We start from the raw sequence: 25,327 nt of genomic DNA, 5'->3' as shown, positions 1-25,327 counted from the left end.
ACACTGGCACTGCTGGCATTTGAACCCATGTCCGTGTTTAACAAAGTGCTTTGACACTTAAATGGTATTATTAAATTTTTTTTTTTATTATTTATTTTTTTTTATGGTTAAATTTTCATAATTACTACATTATAGGATTTGTTTTAAACAAATGCAGTAAACCCTAGGCTTCCCTAGGCATTTCCTAGGTGAAACAGTGAATGTTGTATATGATTAATTTTTGATACACTTTATAAATACCCCTAGAAAAAGCTTACCTTGAAAGCACTGGTAACTAGTGACCACAGCACTCATTTGAAGTCTGTTGGAAAATAAAGCAACAAGATATAAAACAGTGGTTTACTTTGAATGAGCGACAGGCACCAAAACATAGACTGGGGAAAGATACTCATAGACAATCTGTGTAGGGTGGTGGGAAGAAGAACAACCAGACTAATCCCGGGCTTAAAGGAATCAGCTCGGAAGACAGGCTGAAAGAACTGAATCTATACAGCCTAAAACAGGGCATCTCAAACCCAGTCCTGGGGACCCCCTGTGGCTGCTGGTTTTCATTCCAACCGAACTCTCAATTACTTAACTAGACCCTTAATTGAACTGATCATTTGCTTAATTAGACCTTTTTTACTTGTTTTCAGCTCTTAAACAGTTGCATATTTCAAGTTAGCTACAACATTTTATAAGCAACTTGAATTGCAACTTTAAGAGCTGAATTCATGCTTTCGTCTAATCTAGACAATTATTACATGCTATTTTTGCTGGGTTATCAGACCCTTTTCACGTTACAGCTTGTTCAAAATGCAGCGGTGCGAGTGATTACATAACTCTGCTGACCTCTCTACACTGGCTTGCACTACGATTTAGAGTTGATTATAAGATCCTACTTTTGACTTACAAAACATTTCATGTCCTGGCACTTGATTATCTAAAGAGCTGTTGTCCCTACATGTACCTAGACATGCTTTAAGGTAGTCAGATTCAGCTCTTCTGTCCCTCCCAAAGATTAGACAAAAAGGAAAGGAGAAAGAGGTTTCAGTTACAATGCTTCCAGATTGTGGAGATTCTGAGTCACTTATTTTTAAATCAAGCTTAGCCAGCATTTTGTACCAAATTTTAAACGTGTTCCTCCTTTTCTTTTTACTTTTTATTTTACTGTTGTTTCGATTCATTTTACTTGTTCATATTCAGGTTTTTTAATTGTTTTAATTAATTTTACTGTAACTTGTTTTTATTGAACAGTACAGCGCTTTAAGATACTGTCATATGAAAGGCGCTATATAAATAAATAAACTTACTCTCCAATCAGCCTGGACTATGAGTGCTTCATAAAGATGGCAGCCTTAAATGGCTAGTTCAACCACCCTTGTGAGGGAAACCTACAGTTAACCTCAGCGCCACCTGTCTTGGGGAGGCCGGACATTTTTGAATACCTTAACCCTGTTACAAGCACTTTCAGAAGAAAATTGGTTTTGCAGAAATGTAGTTTCATTTTAAAACATGATATGTCGTACTACACTGGGTAAAATATACAGTTCTAATTTGACTTGATAATACATAGATGGATATAACGTGGAACAGTTAATATAGCTACAATCCCTTTAAAATGTGTAACTGTTCTCAAACTTTCTAAAAGTAATTATTGTTATAATTGCCATGTTGCATTTGTTATTTCTATTTTTTTTTTTAAATTTTGAAATAGTGTCTTCTCAGAAAATGCAACTTGAGTAAGGAAATCAGTAGAATACCGTATCAATTACCGTGCCAAATTCCTTTATATAGCGTCATTCGTGTGAAAGCATCCCAGCGGGTTTTACAAACAAATGAAGTAAAGAAATAAGCAGCAAGCCAAAAGAGTTTCAACTGCTAGTGACTGAAAGACCAAATCAAAGAGATGTTTTGAGCTTAGATTGAAAAATTCTGACAGACTTGGCTAAGGAGCTCAAAAACAAAAAGCACTTGAACCAGAGGGTTTTAATGGAGTTCCTGCAATGACCAAGAGACTGATCTCAAAGTGCAAGCTGGTTTATAACAGTAGTGTTATAAAAGTATATTGCTCTGTAACGCAAAGTTCTACAGTAAATATTGTAATGTACTGTAATAGCAGTGAGAGTCTTATAATTATTTAACTATCCGCCATTCTGCTGGCAGGCCTGTATTGTTTTCCAATGTCTTTTTGCTTCCTGGTTCATCAGATTGTGACTTTTCTACCCTTTTTACTCCACCAGCTACTATACAAGTAAGTGAAGTCAACAGAGTTGAAAGGTCAAACAATCTTACTTTTCCTTTGGAAGCTTAACATAATTGTTTGTGTTGTAAACAAGACACCAAAACGTGTATAACACCTTTAATATATTTAAAGCTTCTGTTTTCAGTATTTCTGTTTTCAGTAGGTCCCTGTGAAAAGCAGCATGCACAGTGAATATATTCAGCCACTCTACCTGAATCACTGAGGGTTTGTAATGTACTGTGTGACTTGAGTATCTCTGGAACAGTGTGTGGAACCTGTGTGAACGTGTTTGGAATGGCTCGATGGGGCAACGATAGCAGGCCACCTAGCACTCTTGTCAGCAGAGAAACAGGATGTCACACTGTGGTTAGGCCTCATGTCACAGACCCTGCTTTACACAGGAACTACTGAGCCTTCAAACTGCACAGGCACTGATACACAGTGACAGCAGGACACCCTTCAGAAACAGCTGCAGATAAACTGCAAAGCACGTTTAGCAAACATGTGCACGGTTTATTTAACTGTATTATTATTTGTAGCAGAAGTAGTAGTAATAATACTAGTACTACTACCAATAATAATAATATACACCCAACTGTGCATAATAAAACTAATTCTATCTAGGGTTTCCGGTGACATATAAATCAAGAGTCATAGTGCCAGTGGTTTTCAGTGTCACCAGAAATTTGAGATACAATTTCAGCCTTATATGTACAGTTTTGGGGTATATTTTTTTTTTTAAACACAGTGACATAAAAAACAGAAATTGTAGAACCAGCAGTGTTTACTTTTCACATTGTTTATGTTTTAAATTTCACTGAGAAGAAGTGTTGAGAATAACACTAGATTTATTTATTTATTTATTTATTTTAATGCAAACAATCACAATATAATATGTGAAAGCATTATAAAGCATGCTGCACGAGGAGCTGTTGTGAATTTATAAAGCAACTACAACGTAGTAAAACGTCTCCCTCTGAAATACGATATTTTCACATATTGGAGAGCTTCCTGGAGCCAATTAAATAGGATTTTACAGGTATAATGAATAAAACATTATAAAACTTGCAAGAATCCATCTGAATAACGTACCAACTCCTACCAGAAACTCCTAATAAAGTTCTCTCTTGCTCACCTTGGTTTATATAGCTGCTGTTTTTAATTTTTCTGAATCGAAGAAGCTTAACTAACTTTAGTCCTGTCAGAAAGAAAAGGAAGCAAACTTTTCACTCGTTAAGCAACAGGCTCACAATTTAAATTTGGCTACCTGTGCCTATATGCTACAGTGCCTCCGCGTTTAACAAAGAGCTGCACTGTGTATGTATTGTGGATTCTGCCAAGTAAATACATAATAATAATGATAACAGCCTCTTATTGGCAAGTATACAGAAAGGTGTGTCGCTAACAGCGAGCTATACTTGCCATTCTTGGCGCTGGTCAAGGCGGGGAACTTCCCGGGGTAGACGGACAGTTAGCGGGCAGACACCTCTCACCGGTGCCGCTGTTTGTTGCCTAATTCACCTGAAAGCAGATCGGCTGACTTCAATATTCTGCAAGTATTAAAGGTAAAAGAAAAAGTTTATTCATTAAGGGTGAAGCAGTAGGCTATGTTCTCATATTTTTGTTTTGTTGTGACAGGTTACCAGAGAGACAGGTAACATGGCTCTGTTAGTAGTGCTCAGTTAGTTTTTAACAGCTTTTAAAACAAGTACCGTGAAAATAGTGAGAAAAGGAAAAAAAAATGAAATATTTAATGCAGAATTGTAAAATGTGTGTAAACGTGATTTGTAAAAGTAAATATGTCAAGTTGATTTATATATATATATATATATATATTATATATATATATATATATATATATATATATATATATATATACAACATATATATATATACATATATATATATATATATATATATATATATATATATATATATATATATATATATATATATATATATGTGTGTGTGTGTATAAAAATATATATGCAAACTACTTATTTGGCATTCATATTTCATACCACTGTAGATGTTCTCGTTTTCCCAAAAACAGCTTTTAATAATTATTAGGTTAAAGTTGCATTTGGGGCTTGTATCAAAATAATAAAATGAAATAATCTGCAGTAAATAATCATACTAATAAAGAACTATATTATATTACATTATATTATATTATATAGAACTGTCGTGCATCTGATTAAACTATGTAACACAATTTTTGTTCCTGGGTAGTAAGTGTTATTTCCTAATTGCTTATGCCTCAAAAGTATAGAAAATGGCTGTTATTCCCCACAAACTTTGCTTTTGTGACCAGGACAGTGATATTTTGAAATTTACCTATTTCCAATGAGAAAACGGGCGAATTTGTGTCTTTTCGTTCTCATAAAGTCAGAAAAAAACAACATATGAATCCAAATTAACATGTAGTTATACTAAAGTAATACAAAAATGACTACAAAAGATTTAGAAGTGAGTAGTTTTTTGGGATTTACGATTATACTGTAAATCACTTTCACGATTCAGCCCCAAACGTAGTCTCCCAAAGTCAAAGTCCAGCATATCCTGGTGGAAGCGCTCGCCTTGCTCCTCCGAGTACGCTTCCATGTTCTCCTTGAATTTATCAAGATGAGCATCAAGGATATGGACTTTGAGGGACATCCTACAGCCCATTGTGCCGTAGTTCTTCACCAGAGTCTCAACCAGCTACACATAGTTTTTGGCCTTGTGATTGCCCAGGAAGCCCTGAACCACTGCGACAAAGCTGTTCCAAGCCGCTTTCTCCATACTAGTGAGCTTCTTGGAGAATTAATTGCACTCCAGGATCTTCTTTATCTGTGGTCCGACGAAGACACCGGCTTTGACCTTTGCCTCAGACAGCTTAGGGAAGAAGTCTTGAAGGTACTTAAAGGCTGCAGACTCCTTATCTAGAGCTCTGACAGATTGTTTCATAAGGCCCAATTTGATGTGCAGTGGTGGCATCAGCACCTTCCAGGGGTCCACCAGTGGCTCCTACTTGACGTTGTTCCTCCCCACAGAGAATTCGGTAAAACTTGGTAAAACTGCCTTGGAGACTCATCAGGAATGCCACCGTTGCAGCCTCTTGATGTCATCTCAGAAAAATGCAGATATGTATCCACTTAGGCAGCTGGAACTAAACTGAACTGGTGGGCTTAAGGCCCCTGTATTTATACTACTATTTATATTACTGGAAAGTTCTAGAAGTTACTCCAAGTTTACTCAGCACTGAATCTATCTGGAATGTTCTGGAAAATAGGTACATTTCAAAATATCACTGTCCTGGTCACAAAAGCAAAGTTTGTGGGGAATAATAGCCATTTTCTATACTTTTGAGGCATAAGCAATTAGGAAATAACACTTACTACCCAGGAACAAAAAAAAAAAAAAAAAAAAAATTGTTACACTGTGTTATTGAATCATTAGAACACTGGCTTAAATATGTTTTTGTGCTCAAATGAAACAGTGGGATTTTCTTCACCGATTACGCCAGTAAATTAGTATTATTTGTTGTTGTTGTTGGAGAGCCCTTAAAAAAAAAAACTATAAATCCAGAACGAGTGTATTGTGTGATCATCCACAGTCTGCTATTGTATTTTCTCTTGACAGGAGTCCTCCTCCAGACCTGCAGGTGTGGAGCTTTGAAAGAGTTATTTATTATTATTTTTCAATCACCAATGTAATGCCAGTTAATAAACTAAAACAATATTGGTATTGCCTGTAGTTTACATGAATTTCCCTAATGCAGCTTCTATAATCATGGGGTATTATTACAGTGCATATTAGTATGCATCACATTGAAGTGTGAATTACAGACAGACGGACAGACAACTTTGTATACACCCAGATTCTGATACGATCAATAACATGTGCTAAAGATCGCCCTGAGTAAGTTTCATCACAATTGGATAATTACTTCACTAGTTATATCTAAGAATGCAAGTGTGGCATGCAGACATGCGTCTCCATCTGTATGCATTGTGCCATATTGTTATTAACATTTAACCGATTGAAGTACTGTTGGGCTGAACTTGTGGACAGTATTACATATTACTTGTAGAATGAGCACAAAAAGAAATCTTCTAAAAATAGTTTATGATCTAGTGCTCCCTCTAGTGGTAGAATATTGTAACAATAGACATAGATTTGCTTAACGAAGCTTTTCGACATCTTTCACTGTAAATGTGTAGTTTCCCAAGTTTGAATAAAGAGGGTTGTTTGAATAGAAGTTTAATATGGAAACACCAGCATATTGTAAGTTGTTTCTTGTATCATTTTTTTTAATGGTTTTTTAGTTCTGTTTTGCTTTGCCAGATAATAGCTTTTATATGTTTTAAACATCGTACTGCTGTAAACAGTTGCCTTTTTGGCACATAAAGTTACTTAGTGACAAGCAGTAATAAGGTCAGCTTTTTGATAAAGTATGCAACACTGTGACACTACTAACATAACACCTGTCTGCCATCCTTGTTGCACATCACTCAGTCAGGTTTGATCATGGCTATTATTCAAGAGAAATGAACCCTCTGTGACTGTTATTTTATAAAGCTGTCCCCTCAGCAGTGGTAAAGCTTCATATCTCAGAACTTATTTGAACTAGTTCATTCATATTTGCAGGTTTATATAAATTCATGCTTACTTTTTTAATTTTACATCCTGGTGACTTTTTAAAACTCATAACTTTAAAGCATCCCTGTGGCCTCAAAAGTGGCTTTCAAACGTGTTTTATCTCAAAGTTCAACTAGTTTTCCAGAGTATAGCCATTAACCTGTGACCCTGCAGCACTACCCCCAGTGGATTTAAGAATACCACAGAGACGGTCTGTTTAAGATCTGAGTTGTGGCCACAGGGGTGTTTTTAACTACTGAGTTTTAAAATGTTTTAACATTAACATTATGAAAACAGCACAATAACCTTCATAGCAAGAAACAAGTTAGTGCTTATATCCCAAGTGATGGATATTAATGTAGACAAATGGTTAATTTTATAGATATGGAATCCATTGCATTTCTTATTTGCAGTTTCTAAAGTAAAGAAAAAACAGCAAACATACTGAAGTCTTAGCACAGTAAGCAGGCTGGAACTCAATGGAGGGATCATGTAAACTGGAGGGTGAGTGAAGCATGAGGACAGGCTTACAGTTTTGCAGGAATGTTTGTGATAGCGCTCCATAAACCCTGCACCCCTTTCAGCTCTCCAGCACTGTCACCCAGCACCTTTACAATGATCATTCTCAGCTCTCCAGTGCTGTCACCAGGCACCTTTACAATGATCATTCTCAGCTCTCCAGTGCTGTCACCAGGCACCTTTACAATCATCATTCTCAGCTCTCCAGTACTGTCACCCAGCACCTTTACAATGATCATTCTCAGCTCTCCAGCACTGTCACCCAGCACCTTTACAATGATCATTCTCAGCTCTCCAGCACTGTCACCCAGCACCTTTACAATGATCATTCTCAGCTCTCCAGCGCTGTCACCAGGCACCTTTACAATGGTTATTCTCAGCTCTGCAGTGCTGTCACCAGGCACCTTTACAATGATCATTCTCAGCTCTCCAGTGCTGTCACCCAGCACCTTTACAATGATCATTCTCAGCTATCCAGTGCTGTCACCAGGCACCTTTACAATGATCATTCTCAGCTCTCCAGCACTGTCACCCAGCACCTTTACAATGATCATTCTCAGCTCTCCAGCACTGTCACCCAGCACCTTTACAATGATCATTCTCAGCTCTCCAGTGCTGTCACCAGGCACCTTTACAATGATCATTCTCAGCTCTCCAGCACTGTCACCCAGCACCTTTACAATTATCATTCTCATCTCTCTAGTACTGTCACCCTGCCTTTTGATTAAGAGCAGTAAAACATTTTTTATTAGCTCTGCAGCACTGTCACTTCTCTTGCAGCAAGCAGGATCATCAGTGTTTACAGGAACCCTGTTACTTTTACCTTTCCTGTACCCTATGCTGCATCCCCACATTTCTGATTGTTGTGATATTCTTATTCACACATGGGTCGTAAATCAGACGGGAATACATTTTACTCGTGAGCTTTGCCAGGAGAAAGAAAATGTCTCTTATGAGCTTCTCTTTTCATGGTCATGAAGTAACTGCTCATTTGGATCAGAGCACCAGCATAGGTGCAGGATGGAACATGATCTGGATACACACTGACCATCAAAAAAAAAAAAAAGCTCTTATTCCTGGTGAACACAAGTAAAACTTGAAAAAAGTATTCCAACTGTGTTCATAGAGTTAATAATGAGCAGTAGATTTCTCCACTTCCTTGCTGCCAAGATTCTCATTAATAACCAGTAAGTAATCTATTTTTACTCCCCCAGAAACGCTATTTTTCTGTGTGATTCCTTGTTAAAACACTACACTGAAAAACTGTATACATATAAAGGTTAAAATAGTTCCAAATTCTAAAGTTCTCAAATTACTAATGTAATGGCTGGTTTCACAGACCCTCGTTAGGACTAATCTTGGTCTGCACTACCTAAAGGTATATTAGTGCTAATCAGGGTCTATGAAACCAGCTTTCCAGTTTATTTTTATTTGAATAAGCTCTGTTGCTGTGAAATTGTTGCTCTCCAGTCCAGAGGTGAGTTAAGGCCCCTTTTCTCCCCTAGATGTGGAGTTGGCTTGGGAGAGGCTGAAGGAAGCCAAAGACATGGTGAGTACCAGAATCCTCTCCTCCTACACACTGCTTGTCAATGTGCCTTCAAATGAATGAAATATACAACTGGATTCAGTCATGGATTCATGATACCCATCCTGTGGGTCACCCATCACCACTCCATGCATTTCATTACAGTATATTTCAAAAGATACTCCTTACAAGCACTCTTCAATGCAACTCCTCTGTGCTACTGCACTTCTAGACTATTTACATAACTTAAGGGCAATCCATTGCAGTTTGGTGTTACTAGACCATCTGAAGCAGTACTGCTGTGCAATATGTGTTCCAAATCCATTGTGTTGTCACTGATTTGCAGTCAGGGTAATTGGTGGAGAAGCCTATGCTGGTAGGTACTGGAAATATGTCCTACATTTTCAGTGTATCTTGAGAAGTGTTTATCCGTGCAATGAAAGATCCTTTTCTTAACGTCTTTCAGATTGTTGGAAAGCCTGCTCTTCTCTGCTGTGTCTGTGCTCCTCAGTGTTTCATTGCCTTCATTGTGATGATTCTGATCCAATCACACAACTAACCTTTCTTTGTCTCTTTTAGCTTTGCTTGGTTGAGGACAGCTTTGGTATCCAGGACAGAATAATAGATCCACCGCGGACAGAAGGAACAAGGGTGAAGCAGGACAGAGAGCCAGGTAGGAAAAGGGGGACCAACCTGTTCCTTCTAATTCTAAGTCTGGGGAGCGCAGGTTTGTGAAAATAATATACTTTGCTGGGGATTATAGAGGCAAAATCAACAGGGACTAAATCACCTTACTGCACTACAGAGGCTCCTGCTGGCCAGGCACCTGGTGCAGGACTGGCTTTACTCCTCCAGGAGGTGGTATCTCACCATCAGTCTCTGTCAATTTCCTAGATGTAAAGGGGCGATTGACTTCGGGTGCTGTAGTTGTGTAGATTATTAGTGGATCGGTACTGTAGTTGTGTAGATTATTAGTGGATCGGTACTGTAGTTGTGTAGATTATTAGTGGATCGGTATTGTATTTGTGAAGATTATTAGTGGATCTGGTACTGCAGTTGTGTAGATTATTAGTGGATCTGTACTGTAGTTGTGTAGATTATTAGTGGATCTGTACTGTAGTTGTGTAGATTATTAGTGGATCTGGTACTGCAGTTGTGTAGATTATTAGTGGATCTGTACTGTAGTTGTGTAGATTATTAGTGGATCTGTACTGTAGTTGTGTAGATTATTAGTGGATCTGGTACTGCAGTTGTGTAGATTATTAGTGGATCTGTACTGTAGTTGTGTAGATTATTAGTGGATCTGTACTGTAGTTGTGTAGATTATTAGTGGATCTTTACTGTAGTTGTTTAGATTATTAGTGGATCTGTACTGTAGTTGTGTAGATTATTAGTGGATCTTTACTGTAGTTGTGTAGATTATTAGTGGATCTGGTACTGTAGTTGTGTAGATTATTAGTGGATCTGGTACTGTAGTTGTGCAGCTTATTAGCTGGATGTGTTGTTCAAAGGTCTGTTGGCCAGGCTGGTTATCAGAAGGCAAATGCATTTCCGTTTTTGCCACATTTTTTTAAAATTTTACTGTTACCCTTCATGTGTATAAATTACTGCTGTTAAAGTTTTTTTTGTTTGTTTTTTTATGAATTGAAGAATGATTGCAAGGCATGTCAACCACACACACTCATCGACTTTTTACACATTTTTTGCTGTCAACATGAGATCTTGTATGACCCCCTTTACAAGAGATATTACTGTTATCCTTCATGTGAAGAATGTCACTTTACTACTACTACTACTACTACTACTACTACTACTACTACTACTACTATACTAGTAATAATAATAATAATAATAATAATAATAATAATACATAATGATTACAACAATGATATTGTTAACCCTATATGGTCCCTTTCCAGTCCTATGTTGGACCCTGTCCGACATCATGAAAAAGACGTCAAGCACAGGTCTCTAGTCGTTTTTTCTCTGGAAAAAGCAGAGAAAACCTTTCAATGGCCAAGTGAGACCACGTCTGAGCAATACACATAGCCCCTGCACCACAGAGATAACACAGATACAAACAAAGGAGTTAGCTGCTTCTGCATCCAGTGCTCAAAGAATATCACAGACATTTGCAGAGCTTTTTGAGATGTTATAGTAATAAAATAATGACTTGGATCGCATTGAGTAGTTTGGTGATAAAACGCGTAATCAGGAGAGGATTTATCAGTACGACTATGAAGAGGTTTGTGCAAAATACAACGAACAAGGGGTGGGGCTTGGCCAGAGATGCAGTACTGAGTGTCCTTTTTTAATGCAGTACCTTTTAAACCTGTTTTACTCTGAAAAAAAAAATTTAAACAGCGAATGTAAAATAAACAGCGCGTGTGAAAATAAATTGGACCTGACGCGTCTGACAAGCGCTGAATAAATGGACCGCAAAGGTTTAATAATAATGTATATTTTTGTCCACAGCAATGGAAGGAGAGTCAAACCCAGAGACAGACTTTTCGAAGACTGTCAGAAGCCTCAGAACACAGAACGCTGACTGGACCTCCCTCAGGTCAGGAGTTTCTGTTTCATTTCAACACCAATGTGAGGTGTCAGATTCAGAGACTGACATGTAATATGAAACACGTCAAACGGAGTGGCATTCAGTTCAGCATTCCCAATGTCAGTACTAAACGTGTGCCTTTATCCAGCACAAGGGGAAGGAGAACTACACTTTTCATACCTGTAGATTTAATAGGTATTCTCTCCCGTTTGTTTGCCCCTTTAATAACGTAGCCCTGACACACAGACTTGAAGTTTTAGTGCTTTTACATCAAAATTTTCAAAATAAACAAAAACTAAGCAAATCCTTTTCAGAGCACTTACTAAATATTTAAAACAAGTCCCTGAACTAACCGAACTGCACGGATACGCTGTTTACCAGTTAACAAAACACAAACACCTATCCTAACCGTCGACAAGGTTTAGACAAAAACACACAGTTTTACACACTGCTCACTACTGACTGCGTGGCAACTTCCTGCTTCCTTCAACTCAGCAGCCTTGAGTAAATGATCTGTGGGATTTTTATTTCCCCACAGAACAGGCACAGGCAGCTGGCATCAATTTACAATAATTTGCCAAGTGCCAAAACAAATTATCAAAACACTTGACACACTGCCAAAACAAATTATCAAAACAATTGACACACACATTTGCACATTTGGCAGGGAGGATTTTAACCCCCTCCATGTATATATATATATATATATATATATATATATATATATATATATATATATATATATATATGCATTATGCAAATGTAAGTTTTAAATACAAACGAAGAACCAAAAGATGTTCAACAGAAGAAAATAGAGACTAGTGAGTCGTAGGTAAGAAAGTGGATTGACAAAACTTGGTTAGCCCTCCTTTAACTAAAGGGCTAGCATCTCTGTGTCTTTCCTGCAGGCCACACAGCAGCTTGATCCAGATCTCACCTGAGAGCACCAGAACACTTCCCTGCAGTGGGGTCCTGTCTGAGAAGACAAACCTGCCCCAGAGCACTCCTGAGTGGAGCAGAACCCGAGAACTCACTGATGACATCATCTGCATCCTCCACAAGCACCAGCCAATGAGCTGCAGTGTTGGAAGCACAGAGGGAAGAGGAACCCAGAGCCCAGCAGGCAGTAATGCCTCTCCCCCATCTCTCTCTCAGCGCAGGCAGCTCCTGAAATCCGGCTACCCTCCCAGCAGGACCCTGCAGAGCCTGAGAGAACGGATCCACCAGCAGAGACAGCAGCATCAGGCTGTGCAGGGCAGCACTACTGAGGTCTACCAGCGGGGGGCGATCACGAGGAAGGTCAGGAAGGTCACCTTCGCACCTCCCCCTCCCATCTGTAGAGGTCTGTTTGAGTTTGAATGCTACAGTATTAGTGAGGGGCAAAAAATGACTGAAATCTGTCTAAAGGCCGTGAAGTATGGATACTTTCTCTGCAACTGTTCAAGTAACCAGATCAATCTGACATTTTCAAAGAAGTTTCGCAGGTTTCTGTTGTTGCTTGGACTCATAATTTGGAAAATGTAAAATGCCCCATACAACCAGTCGTTTCAAAGGTGACTGAAAGTGGATTTGAGCTTAGTGTAATGAACCCCCCACCCCCACCCCCACCTCCTGGTCCGGGTAACGGCAAAGAGTCCATCACACTTGAGAGCTTTGTCCTGGATGATAGCCGGCAGGCTGTGAGATAGACAGGATGGTTAGAAGATGAAGAAAGTCAGCTGGAGGTACAACTGCAGCAGCTTTCTTACTTTTATTAGAGCGTACAGTGTAAAGCAGGTACAAGTGTAAAGCAGGTTCCAGTGTAAAGCATGTTCCAGAGTAAAACAGGTTCCAGTGTAAAGCAGATCCCAGTGTAACGCAGGTTCCAGTGTAAACCAGGTTCCAGTGTGAAGCAGGTTCCAGAGTAAAACAGGTTCCAGTGTAAAGCAGGTTCCAGAGTAAAACAGGTTCCAGTCTAAAGCAGGTTCCAGTATAAAGCAGGTTCTATTGTAAAACAGGTTCCAGTGTAAAGCGGATCCCAGTGTAAAGCAGGTTCCAGTGTGAAGCAGGTTCCAGAGTAAAACAGGTTCCAGTGTAAAGCAGGTTCCAGAGTAAAACAAGTTCCAGTGTAAAGCATGTTCCAGTTAGCATAATAAATCAGTAGCAGATGAAGAAAGTCAGCTGGAGGTACAACTGCAGCAGCTTTCTTACTTTTATTAGAGCGTACAGTGTAAAGCAGATCCCAGTGTAAGGCAGGTTCCAGTGTAAACCAGGTTCCAGTGTGAAGCAGGTTCCAGAGTAAAACAGGTTCCAGTGTAAAGCAGGTTCCAGAGTAAAACAGGTTCCAGTGTAAAGCAGGTTCCAGTGTGAAGCAGGTTCCAGTGTAAAGCAGGTTCCAGTGTAAAGCAGGTTCCAGTGTGAAGCAGGTTCCAGAGTAAAACAGGTTCCAGTGTAAAGCAGGTTCCAGAGTAAAACAGGTTCCAGAGTAAAGCAGGTTCCAGAGTAAAACAGGTTCCAGTGTAAAGCAGGTTCCAGAGTAAAGCAGGTTCTATTGTAAAACAGGTTCCAGTGTAAAGCAGGTTCCAGTCTAAAGCAGGTTCCAGTCTAAAGCAGGTTCCAGGGTAAAGCAGGTTCTATTGTAAAACAGGTTCCAGTGTAAAGCAGGTTTCAGAGTAAAACAGGTTCCAGTGTAAAGCAGATCCCAGTGTAAGGCAGGTTCTAGTGTAAACCAGGTTCCAGTGTGAAGCAGGTTCCAGTCTAAAGCAGGTTCCAGGGTAAAGCAGGTACAAGTGTAAAACAGGTTCCAGTGTAAAGCAGGTTTCAGAGTAAAACAGGTTCCAGTGTAAAGCAGATCCCAGTGTAAGGCAGGTTCCAGTGTAAACCAGGTTCCAGTGTGAAGCAGGTTCCAGAGTAAAACAGGTTCCAGTGTAAAGCAGGTTCCAGAGTAAAACAGGTTCCAGTGTAAAGCAGGTTCCAAAGTAAAACAGGTTCGAGTCTAAAGCAGGTTCCAGTGTAAAGCAGGTTCTATTGTAAAACAGGTTCCAGTGTAAAGTAGGTTCCAGAGTAAAACAAGTTCCAGTGTAAAGCATGTTCCAGTTAGCATAATAAATCAGTAGAAGATGAAGAAAGTCAGCCGGAGGTACAACTGCAGCAGCTTTCTTACTTTTATTAGAGCGTACAGTATAAAGCAAGTACAAGTGTAAAGCAGGTTCCAGTGTAAAGCATGTTCCAGAGTAAAACAGGTTCCAGTGTAAAGCAGATTCCAGTGTAAACCAGGTTCCAGTGTGAAGCAGGTTCCAGAGTAAAACAGGTTCCAGTGTAAAGCAGATTCCAGTGTAAACCAGGTTCCAGTGTGAAGCAGGTTCCAGTGTAAAACAGGTTCCAGAGTAAAACAGGTTCCAGTGTAAAGCATGTTCCAGTTAGCATAATAAATCAGTAGAAGATGAAGAAAGTCAGCTGGAGGTACAACTGCAGCAGCTTTCTTACTTTTATTAGAGCGTACAGTGTAAAGCAGGTACAAGTGTAAAGCAGGTTCCAGTATAAAGCATGTTCCAGAGTAAAACAGGTTCCAGTGTAAAGCAGATCCCAGTGTAAGGCAGGTTCCAGTGTAAACCAGGTTCCAGTGTGAAGCAGGTTCCAGAGTAAAGCATGTTCCAGTTAGCATAATAAATCAGTAGAAGATGAAGAAAGTCAGCTGGAGGTACAACTGCAGCAGCTTTCTTGCTTTTATTAGAGCGTACAGTGTAAAGCAGGTACAAGTGTAAAGCAGGTTCCAGTATAAAGCATGTTCCAGATTAAAACAGGTTCCAGTGTAAAGCAGATCCCAGTGTAAAGCAGGTTCCAGTGTAAAGCAAGTTCCAGTGTGAAGCAGGTTCCAGAGTAAAACAGTTTCCAGTGTAAAGCAGGTTCCAGAGTAAAACAGGTTCCAGTGTAAAGCAGGTTCCAGAGTAAAACAGGTTCCAGTCTAAAGCAGGTTCCAGTGTAAAGCAGGTTCTATTGTAAAACAGGTTCCAGTGTAAAGCAGGTTCGAGAGTAAAACAAGTTCCAGTGTAAAGCATGTTCCAGTTAGCATAATAAATCAGTAGAAGATGAAGAAAGTCAGCTGGAGGTACAACTGCAGCAGCTTTCTTGCTTTTATTAGAGTGTACAGTGTAAAGCAGGTACAAGTGTAAAGCAGGTTCCAGTGTAAAGCATGTTCCAGATTAAAACAGGTTCCAGTGTAAAGCAGATCCCAGTGTAAAGCAGGTTCCAGTGTAAAGCAAGTTCCAGTGTGAAGCAGGTTCCAGAGTAAAACAGTTTCCAGTGTAAAGCAGGTTCCAGAGTAAAACAGGTTCCAGTGTAAAGCAGGTTCCAGAGTAAAACAGGTTCCAGTCTAAAGCAGGTTCCAGTGTAAAGCAGGTTCTATTGTAAAACAGGTTCCAGTGTAAAGCAGGTTCGAGAGTAAAACAAGTTCCAGTGTAAAGCATGTTCCAGTTAGCATAATAAATCAGTAGAAGATGAAGAAAGTCAGCTGGAGGTACAACTGCAGCAGCTTTCTTACTTTTATTAGAGCGTACAGTGTAAAGCAGGTACAAGTGTAAAGCAGGTTCCAGTATAAAGCATGTTCCAGAGTAAAACAGGTTCCAGTGTAAAGCAGATCCCAGTGTAAGGCAGGTTCCAGTGTAAACCAGGTTCCAGTGTGAAGCAGGTTCCAGAGTAAATCATGTTCCAGTTAGCATAATAAATCAGTAGAAGATGAGGAAAGTCAGCTGGAGGTACAACTGCAGCAGCTTTCTTGCTTTTATTAGAGCGTACAGTGTAAAGCAGGTACAAGCGTAAAGCAAGTTCCAGTGTGAAGCAGGTTCCAGAGTAAAACAGTTTCCAGTGTAAAGCAGGTTCCAGAGTAAAACAGGTTCTATTGTAGAACAGGTTCCAGTGTAAAGCAGGTTCCAGAGTAAAACAGGTTCCAGTGTAAAGAATGTTCCAGTTAGCATAATAAATCAGTAGAAGATGAAGAAAGTCAGCTGGAGGTACAACTGCAGCAGCTTTCTTACTTTTATTAGAGCGTACAGTATAAAGCAGGTACAAGTGTAAAGCAGGTTCCAGTGTAAAGCATGTTCCAGAGTAAAACAGGTTCCAGTGTAAAGCAGATTCCAGTGTAAACCAGGTTCCAGTGTGAAGCAGGTTCCAGAGTAAAACAGGTTCCAGTGTAAAGCAGATTCCAGTGTAAACCAGGTTCCAGTGTGAAGCAGGTTCCAGAGTAAAACAGGTTCCAGTGTAAAGCAGTTTCCAGAGTAAAACAGGTTCCAGTGTAAAGCAGGTTCCAGTGTAAAACAGGTTCCAGTGTAAAACAGGTTCCAGTGTAAAGCAGTTTCCAGTCTAAAGCAGGTTCCAGTGTAAAGCAGGTTCTATTGTAAAACAGGTTCCAGTGTAAAACAGGTTCCAGTGTAAAGCAGGTTCTATTGTAAAACAGGTTCCAGTGTAAAACAGGTTCCAGAGTAAAACAGGTTCCAGTGTAAAGCATGTTCCAGTTAGCATAATAAATCAGTAGAAGATGAAGAAAGTCAGCTGGAGGTACAACTGCAGCAGCTTTCTTACTTTTATTAGAGCTTACAGTGTAAAGCAGGTACAAGTGTAAAGCAGGTTCCAGTATAAAGCATGTTCCAGAGTAAAACAGGTTCCAGTGTAAAGCAGATCCCAGTGTAAGGCAGGTTCCAGTGTAAACCAGGTTCCAGTGTGAAGCAGGTTCCAGAGTAAAGCATGTTCCAGTTAGCATAATAAATCAATAGAAGATGAAGAAAGTCAGCTGGAGGTACAACTGCAGCAGCTTTCTTGCTTTTATTAGAGCATACAGTGTAAAGCAGGTACAAGTGTAAAGCAGGTTCCAGTGTAAAGCATGTTCCAGATTAAAACAGGTTCCAGTGTAAAGCAGATCCCAGTGTAAAGCAGGTTCCAGTGTAAAGCAAGTTCCAGTGTGAAGCAGGTTCCAGAGTAAAACAGGTTCCAGTGTAAAGCAGGTTCCAGAGTAAAACAGGTTCCAGTGTAAAGCAGGTTCCAGAGTAAAACAGGTTCCAGTCTAAAGCAGGTTCCAGTGTAAAGCAGGTTCTATTGTAAAACAGGTTCCAGTGTAAAGCAGGTTCAAGAGTAAAACAAGTTCCAGTGTAAAGCATGTTCCAGTTAGCATAATAAATCAGTAGAAGATGAAGAAAGTCAGCTGGAGGTACAACTGCAGCAGCTTTCTTACTTTTATTAGAGCGTACAGTGTAAAGCAGGTACAAGTGTAAAGCAGGTTCCAGTGTAAAGCATGTTCCAGAGTAAAACAGGTTCCAGTGTAAAGCAGATCCCAGTGTAAAGCAGGTTCCAGTCTAAACCAGGTTCCAGTGTGAAGCAGGTTCCAGAGTAAAACAGGTTCCAGTGTAAAGCAGGTTCCAGAGTAAAACAGGTTCCAGTGTAAAGCAGTTTCCAGAGTAAAACAGGTTCCAGTGTAAAGCAGGTTCCAGTGTAAAGCAGGTTCTATTGTAAAACAGGTTCCAGTGTAAAACAGGTTCCAGTCTAAAGCAGGTTCCAGTGTAAAGCAGGTTCTATTGTAAAACAGGTTCCAGTGTAAAGCAGGTTCCAGAGTAAAACAGGTTCCAGTGTAAAGCATGTTCCAGTTAGCATAATAAATCAGTACTTTCGCACATCGGAAAAGGGTCCCACTTCCAGAGCTCATCTCTTACATTATGCACCTCTATGTGTTGAAGTGCTTTCTGTCTCTGAGCATGCTCACTACCTACATCATTCAAAACGACGGAGATGAAACACATACACGCTCTTAAAGGTGCCGCATCCTTCTACCATAGGTAGAATCTTTCCAATAGATACAGGTTTGTTTAACCCCCTGCTACCCATTCCTCTTGTCAGGGTTCACCGTTGTGCCTGAGAGAACAGAGAGCCCAGGTGAAGGCAGAGCCAGCCTCCAACCCAGCAGCAAAGGGACAACTCACAGGAGGGACAAGACACAGGGAACTGGGGGTCAGTAACATATGTTAAATATATCAGTTACTGCTATTACAGGTTTTATATGAATTGAAGAGCAATAGTAAGGCATGTTAACCGCACACACTCGTACACTTTTTTTTTGCTGTCAACATGATCTTGTAAGACGCCCATTACAATAGGATTGGATGATAATGACATTTTCATTTACAGGCTAAAAATTGTCATGATAATCACGATCCTCCTTAGTTAGTAGTTCTTCCTCTTTCACAGATTCTTTTTTGTTTCTTTTTGGACAAATTTGTTGCTACAGGAAGTGAGGAACAAAAAAAAACAGTTATAGTAGTGCTTTCCTTATGAACTTTAGATGACTGTCAATACTGGGACTCATAAGAGAATTGTTATTATGAGACGTTAATAAAGTGTTTTATAAGCATTGGTTATTAAGTGTCTGTGTGTTTGCAGGTCGCTTGAAAAGCCCAAGACTGAAGAAAACAACCTCACCCAGCACTCCTCCTTGCAGAGACGTGAGCAGACAGACAAGTAAACCAGCACCCATCTTCTTAAAACCTTGCGGCTGTTTCATTTCGCAAGTACACTTTTGGCATGCATTATTTTCCTTTTTCAGCACTATTCAGAGGTACGGTACTGTACATGTGTTTTAAACAAGGAGCTTTTTGAACGCAAGCACTGTTTTGGAATAACAAACTGGTATATTTGGCACTTGTTCTCCTGTGCCTGAAAGTTTAATTATTTTGTGACAGGGCTTGGTAATAAAAACACAGATCATAAATATAATTCAGTCCTAAGCTGACATACAAAAATGCCAGAGAGATACTGTAATAAGAATGAATTAATCACTGCACAATTCTGCAACCCAGGGGGGGCAGTTTGAAGTGGCTGGAATCTATTAAGCCTTCAACAAATTAGAATTAAGGGGGACATGACTGAAGTCTTCAGCATTTTAAAAAGAGTTGACCCTAGTTAATACTTTCAGCACAGCATTCAACCATGCCACAGCTGGAAATTAAATGGAGATAGACTTAGGCAGAGGGAAGAAGACACATGGAGTGTGGTGAGGGTATGGAATCGGTTACCTAGTCGTGTTTTTGAGGCAGAATTTGAGGCACCTGCTTATTTTCATTGAGTTCTGGGTTGGTTTACAATGACTGGGCAATTGTTAACCAGGGAGAATTTAGTTAGTCTGAAGTCTTGTTAGCTGAGTGCTTGTCACATTATTAAATAACATAGGCAGCCTGCACTTGGTGCGCATGTTTGACAAATGAGTGCACTGACCTTGTAAGGCCCAGACAGCTGGAAGGAGCTCATTGGATCGTGTGTAGATGCCCATTATTCATGTACTGCAGGCAGGGTCAGCAGGGGTCAGGGCCAGGGGAGATAAAAAGGTCACCACCACTGCGTCGATGTTCATATGTACAGTTGAATGGCTTCATGTCAATTTAACTCAGCACTGAGGGTCTACATAAGTGGTACTGTGTGAGGTGTATTATCATTAAGTGCATGGAATAGGTGACCTACTGTATTGTAAAGGTGAAGCCCAATATATTCTAGCCTCTTGCGCTAAACAGTTACCTAATTTTACCAGTCACAGTAACGCCACAATACTTGGTCAATACTTGTGACTGGCTCCCAATAAAAATGGTATTTGATACAGATTGGTCTGTAGAATGTATTTGAGAAGCACTTTTATTATCACTGCAGAGATCTGTGGTGGCTCTCAGTATGTCACACTTATATTTTAACCTATAAATGTATTATCGAATTGTGATGAAACTTGGTTCGGACATTCCTTTGAGTTCTAGAGTCAGAGCAGGGTTAGAACAAATATCAACAATTGTGATATCTATAATTTGTTTAGTCTTTATTATATATTGTACAGAAAATATATTATCGACAATAGTATTATCAGCAATAATCATGTTTCTGACAGCCATATAATGCTTGAAAGGGTCAACGACACAACCACTGAATTGTTTTGTACCTCTCTCTTCCTGTAGACTATTGATTTGTCATGAAAGAGATGCTGGGGGGAGGGGCTCTACCATGTAATTAAACTGGGCGTAGAAAAAAATATAGATTTATTTTATATAGATTACAAATTTAATTGGACAGCAGAAAATTATTTGAACTCAGTCCCTCCTCTTATGTAGGGAAGGCTTAAAAAACCAGCAACCAAAAAGCAGAGAAAGTAACAATCAAATTCTAGCTGATGATTAACAATTAAAAATGCAATTATCATCCAACCCTTTTGGTCTATGGTTGGTTTTCTATAAGACTACATCTAAAAAACGCTTTCCCAATTTTAATAAAATATAGCATAAACATTTGTTACAAAAAGTTATGCCCAAAATACTATAGATCATCTAATTGCATTGAAATGCTACTATATAATACTTGGCTATAAGTACACTGTTGTATTGTCCTTTTCATAATGGTCATTGTCCTCCCTGTATTGACGTGCCAGTTTGTGTGTCTTGTGCAGGAGGCCGGTCTCCGGGGGTGTCTGCCTGGCGAGATGGACAGCGCCTGGTGAGGATGCTACTGGGGCCCGTCCCCCGACCTAAGAGGGGAGAGAGCGCCACCCAGGGGCCAGGAGGTACTCTCTCTTTTCTAATCATATTGTACTGGAGAAGGTTCAAGGTTTCAAAGGTTAATATTAAATTTGAATGGAATGCCTGAGTGTCGATTTGAACGTTATCAGTATACCCTTGTGTCAGAAACATGATTATTGACAATAATACTAGTGTTGATAATATTTTTTCTAAAAGACCACTGAGTGTCAAGGTCCTGGATAAATTAACAGGTTCATATTTATTTATTGCATTTATATAGCGCTTTTTATACAAAAGTATTGCACTATACAGTACATAGCAGAAAAAAAGAACAAACCACAATACATTTTGGCAGCTTGTCACACAAACAACTGCTATAATCAGATATAATTAAGTTTTGATGAGGGACTGCAAGGGTCGAGCTCATGTAATCCCACATTTCCTTAGTTGTTTCTGTGAGCCCACTAGCATAACCTCTGTTTTATCTGAATTCAACATTAGAAAATTCTGTGACATCCAATGCTTGATGTCTGTAAGGCAAGTAGCTAATAACACCCACTGTTTTAAAAATGTCAAGATCTTCATGTGTTCTTGTTATGATACAGTAAGACATTTTCATTCAGAAATGCCTTGTATATACACAGATAACATTAAGGATGAAAACTGGGTTTTTAATGTATACTATAAATGAGAACATATGACTTCTGTTATTAAGTTGGTGAAACATAACAAAGGGGTTTTTCAGAGTCACAGTTTTCAGAAGAGAAAAATGACATCAAACCTCCCTCAAAGAAGAAACTCTTTCCATCCAATGGGAACCCTGGCCTTTCCAAAAGAAGCCCATCCTTGTTAAAGAGAAGCCCCTCCCCCTCTCAAAGAACTACCGCCTTGCCAAAGAGAAGCCCCTCCCCCTCCCAAAGAACCATCGCTTTGTCAAAGAGAAGCCCCACCCCCTCCCAAAGGACCACCGCCTTGTCAAAGAGAAGCCCCTCTCAAATAAGCACAGTCTTGTCAAAGAAAAGTACCTCACCTTCGCATAGCCCCTCCCAGAAAAGCCCAATACGCTCAACAAGAAGCCCTGTTCCTTCACAAAGCCCCACCCACAGCAAGAGACATCAGGATCCACAAAGTGGAAACTCCTCCCCTCCTACTTCAAGCTCTGCACCTAAAGGAAGAACAGCTGGATGGGGTGGGAAGGAAAACACAGTGCCACAGGAACCACAGCGCACCCCTAAGGCCCGGAGCTACAGTGTAGAGGAGGTGCGTGCCTTTATGGGGCGGCGGGCGAAAGAGAGGACGAGGCGAGCTCTGGAGGAGAGACGTGAGGCCCGCAGGGAAGATGAGAGGAGGAGGGGGCTGCTGGAGGAGGTGCTCAGAAAACAGAGGGATGCCCTGCACAGAACCCAGGGGAGCCGAAGTCCAGGAGCATACAGCAGGAAGAGGCAGAGAGACACCGACACCAAGGTGAGCAGGAGTACTGAGGAGACTTGATTACAAACCATGTTTTAATTAAGGCATTTTTCTGTAAATATGGAAATAATGAAGGAATCCTACCAAGGCTTTACAATTATTTTTTTAGCTTTAGCAACATTATTGCTGGTTTCTATCTGTCTGTCTGTCTATTTGTCTGTCTGTCTGTCTGTCACGCTCCACATGGTAAACACAAACTGCCTTGATTTTGCACCAGTATTCACCAAACTTTTACCATACACTCGTAGCCTCCTTTCGCTTTAAACAGATAAACTCCACGTACGTTTTAATCACCACAGATGGTGTGGGACAGGCGGATGGGTAGGAGGACAAATCACATACTGTGCTAAGAAAGCCTGAGCTGAAACTTTCTTTACTTGGCTTACTTTTCTATTATCTTTATCTTAGTATTCAGATTGTGGGTCTTGAAGTTCTGGATAATTTACCTTACAATGTTCCCCAGAGTTCTTACTTGGTTTGGTTCTTTCTTCCCTTTACAGAAGGAGGGGCCTGCTGCAGGGGGGCAGAGTGATGGAGACAACCAGGACCGGCTGCAGTGGAGTGGGGACAGGGTAGGGAGAGCGCAGCAGCAGTGCAGAGGGTAAATGTGTGATCTGGAGGGAGTGTCGGGGGAGTTCCGTACACTTACATGCCATTTACATTGAGATACCACACGGGACAGTCAATGCCTCAGATAAGTAGAATAATACATTTTAATGAGTGTGTGTCAGGAACTGCCACAACAGAAGTGCTTTTGATGCTAGATTCATGGACTCCGGCAGTCATCTCCTGACATCACAGAATCTGCATGATTTCTTTTGAAAGATGGCACACTGATATTTCACAGAATTAGTGAAAATTAATAGTAGCCAAGTTCATATCTAACTGTATTTGTAAAAATTCTCTCCCCCCCCCCCAAAATAAAATAAATAAAATTCAGTGGCCAACAGAGGGCAGTGTTACTTAAGGAATGAAACAGGTTAATACTCTATCAAAATATCCTGAAACCGAGGCTGTACCAATTTAACACTAAGCAAACTGGAGATGGTAATGACAAGGTTTGAGAACATAATGGCAACGATGGTATTGCTGATAAAATGTAATTGACTTTTACATGATTAAGAATAGCAATAGAGAACAAACTAGAGGACTTCCCAAACCTGGTCCTGGGGACCCCCTGTGTCTTCTGGTTTCCATTCCAGCTGAGCTCTCAGTTACTGAACTAGACCCTTCATTTACCTAATAATGTGCTTAATTAGACCTTTTTAATTGTTTTCAGTTCCTAAAAAGTTGCAGAGTTGAAGTTACTTGTAAAATGTTATAGCTAACTCAACGTTGCCGGAGCCATTTAAACGTGTGAGAGCTCAGTTGGAATGAAAACCAGAAGACAGATAGGGTAGGATTTTCAAAAAACAATGTTGTTGTATTGAACTCGTGGTATATTAGTGAGAGCTTTAGTAGCAAGTGATTTTTAAATTAAATGTGTTAATTAAATCAATCTGTTAATGCTTTGAAATTGAGTCAATGAGGTCGTTAATGAACACATTTCTCATTAAAAATCTTAATTGGTTCTACTTCTATGAGAAAAAGCTGAAAACAGAGGATTGGTCTGGTGTTCTGTGAACTTTAGGCCAAATATTTCTCACAATACTGCATGTTGCTTAGTTTAGCTATGTAACTATATGAGATACGGAGCGTGAAGGACAGTGGTTGGAAAGCAAATTTTAGTATACTGCATTGAAATACTTGTTATTCATTAAAGTTTTCCCTCCCTTTTCCCTCTGCTCCCCCTACCCTGTCTCTCCTCCCTCCCTCTCCAGAGCTCCACTAGAGTTGTTGAGTGTGGAAGGCGCACAGAGGGAGGTTTGCAGCTTGAGTCCACTGAGACTAGCTGACCTGGCCCCCGCAGGGAGGCTGGCAGGGGGAGCTGGCACTGCGCCGCTGAGCCGGGCAGAGAGAGTCGAGGCTATCAGACAGGCTGCAGCAGCACTGGGCACCCGTGTTGAGACTGAGATTGCCAGGCTATCTGTCGGTGCAAGAGCCAGGCAGCAGACTGTGCCAGGATGCTCCAAGACTGGCCAGTCAGGCACCTCTGCCCTGCCCAGAGACCTGGACTCCACCTCCGTTAGTGAGGAGCTGCCCTGGAGTGAGGATCCTGAACAGCCTGGGGGCAGAGGGACACAGCCTGACTCTACAGGTACAATGGGTCCACAGCACTGGGAAATAAGCTCTTTTACCTTGCCTTGTGGCACTATTCAATCCAGAAACACCCTCGTTACCATGGCGAAGGATTCACGTCAATAATGAGTTGTGGCTCATGGCTGGCTTTCAGAACTACTTTTCTGGAAAACTGTTAATAATTCTAACAACATGAGAAAATGTATGAGTGAAAGAAGGCTATTCGACCCATTAATACTCGTTGAGAGAAAGTCAATTGAGGGGTGTCGTGGATAACCCTCATTTTGCTTTTTGTTACAATCAAAAAATGTAATAACCCATAAACATTTTCAGGAAATAGTTTTTAGTTGGTAACAGGAAGTAAGATAGGTTCTTACAAGGCAAAGGCACCCCTCAATTCATAGTTGAAAATACACCTTTCACAGCAAATACTAATGTGCTGCTTGTCTCCAGCTATTTTCTGTTCCAAATAAAACGTTTTGGTTTTATAACTTTGAGCTGAGATGTCCTACATTAAAAATGCAGATCATTCCGTTTAACAGGCAATTGTACACACACTCACAAAAAAACATCAGTGTAATTGAGATCATCTTCAAATCTCAGCTTTTTTTCCCTATAGTCTAGCCATTTTCCATTTTCAATACAGCTGTCAAAAACATTGCATTTTTATTTCCTGTAACTATCAATTGACATTTTTCAAACCAGCTGCCAAAAAAAAGGTCTAA

General features: G+C 40.1%; 1 protein-coding gene across 2 annotated transcripts in view; it reads left to right on the top strand.

Annotated features, from left to right (window-relative positions):
• The first annotated feature begins 3,656 nt into the window (after positions 1-3,656).
• LOC121307036 (centrosome-associated protein 350-like) overlaps positions 3,657-25,327 on the top strand; it is a 57,043-nt gene continuing 35,372 nt past the window's right edge. Inside the window, exons 1-11 of one of the 2 annotated variants that reach the window (XM_041239108.1) lie at positions 3,657-3,789; positions 8,872-8,915; positions 9,471-9,564; positions 11,367-11,454; positions 12,354-12,787; positions 18,307-18,417; positions 18,847-18,924; positions 20,885-20,998; positions 21,700-22,418; positions 22,925-23,025; positions 24,245-24,621. In XM_041239108.1, coding sequence (XP_041095042.1) covers positions 8,913-8,915; positions 9,471-9,564; positions 11,367-11,454; positions 12,354-12,787; positions 18,307-18,417; positions 18,847-18,924; positions 20,885-20,998; positions 21,700-22,418; positions 22,925-23,025; positions 24,245-24,621 — 2,119 coding nt within the window. In that variant the 5' untranslated portion in view covers positions 3,657-3,789; positions 8,872-8,912. Of the gene's footprint in view, positions 3,790-7,233; positions 7,352-8,871; positions 8,916-9,470; positions 9,565-11,366; positions 11,455-12,353; positions 12,788-18,306; positions 18,418-18,846; positions 18,925-20,884; positions 20,999-21,699; positions 22,419-22,924; positions 23,026-24,244; positions 24,622-25,327 lie in introns of those variants that run through there. The other variant, XM_041239107.1, reaches the window with a different exon arrangement.

This window comes from Polyodon spathula, chromosome 52 (assembly GCF_017654505.1).
Source record: "Polyodon spathula isolate WHYD16114869_AA chromosome 52, ASM1765450v1, whole genome shotgun sequence".
Lineage (NCBI taxonomy): Eukaryota > Metazoa > Chordata > Actinopteri > Acipenseriformes > Polyodontidae > Polyodon > Polyodon spathula.
This window is presented reverse-complemented; position numbering and strand designations above follow the sequence as displayed.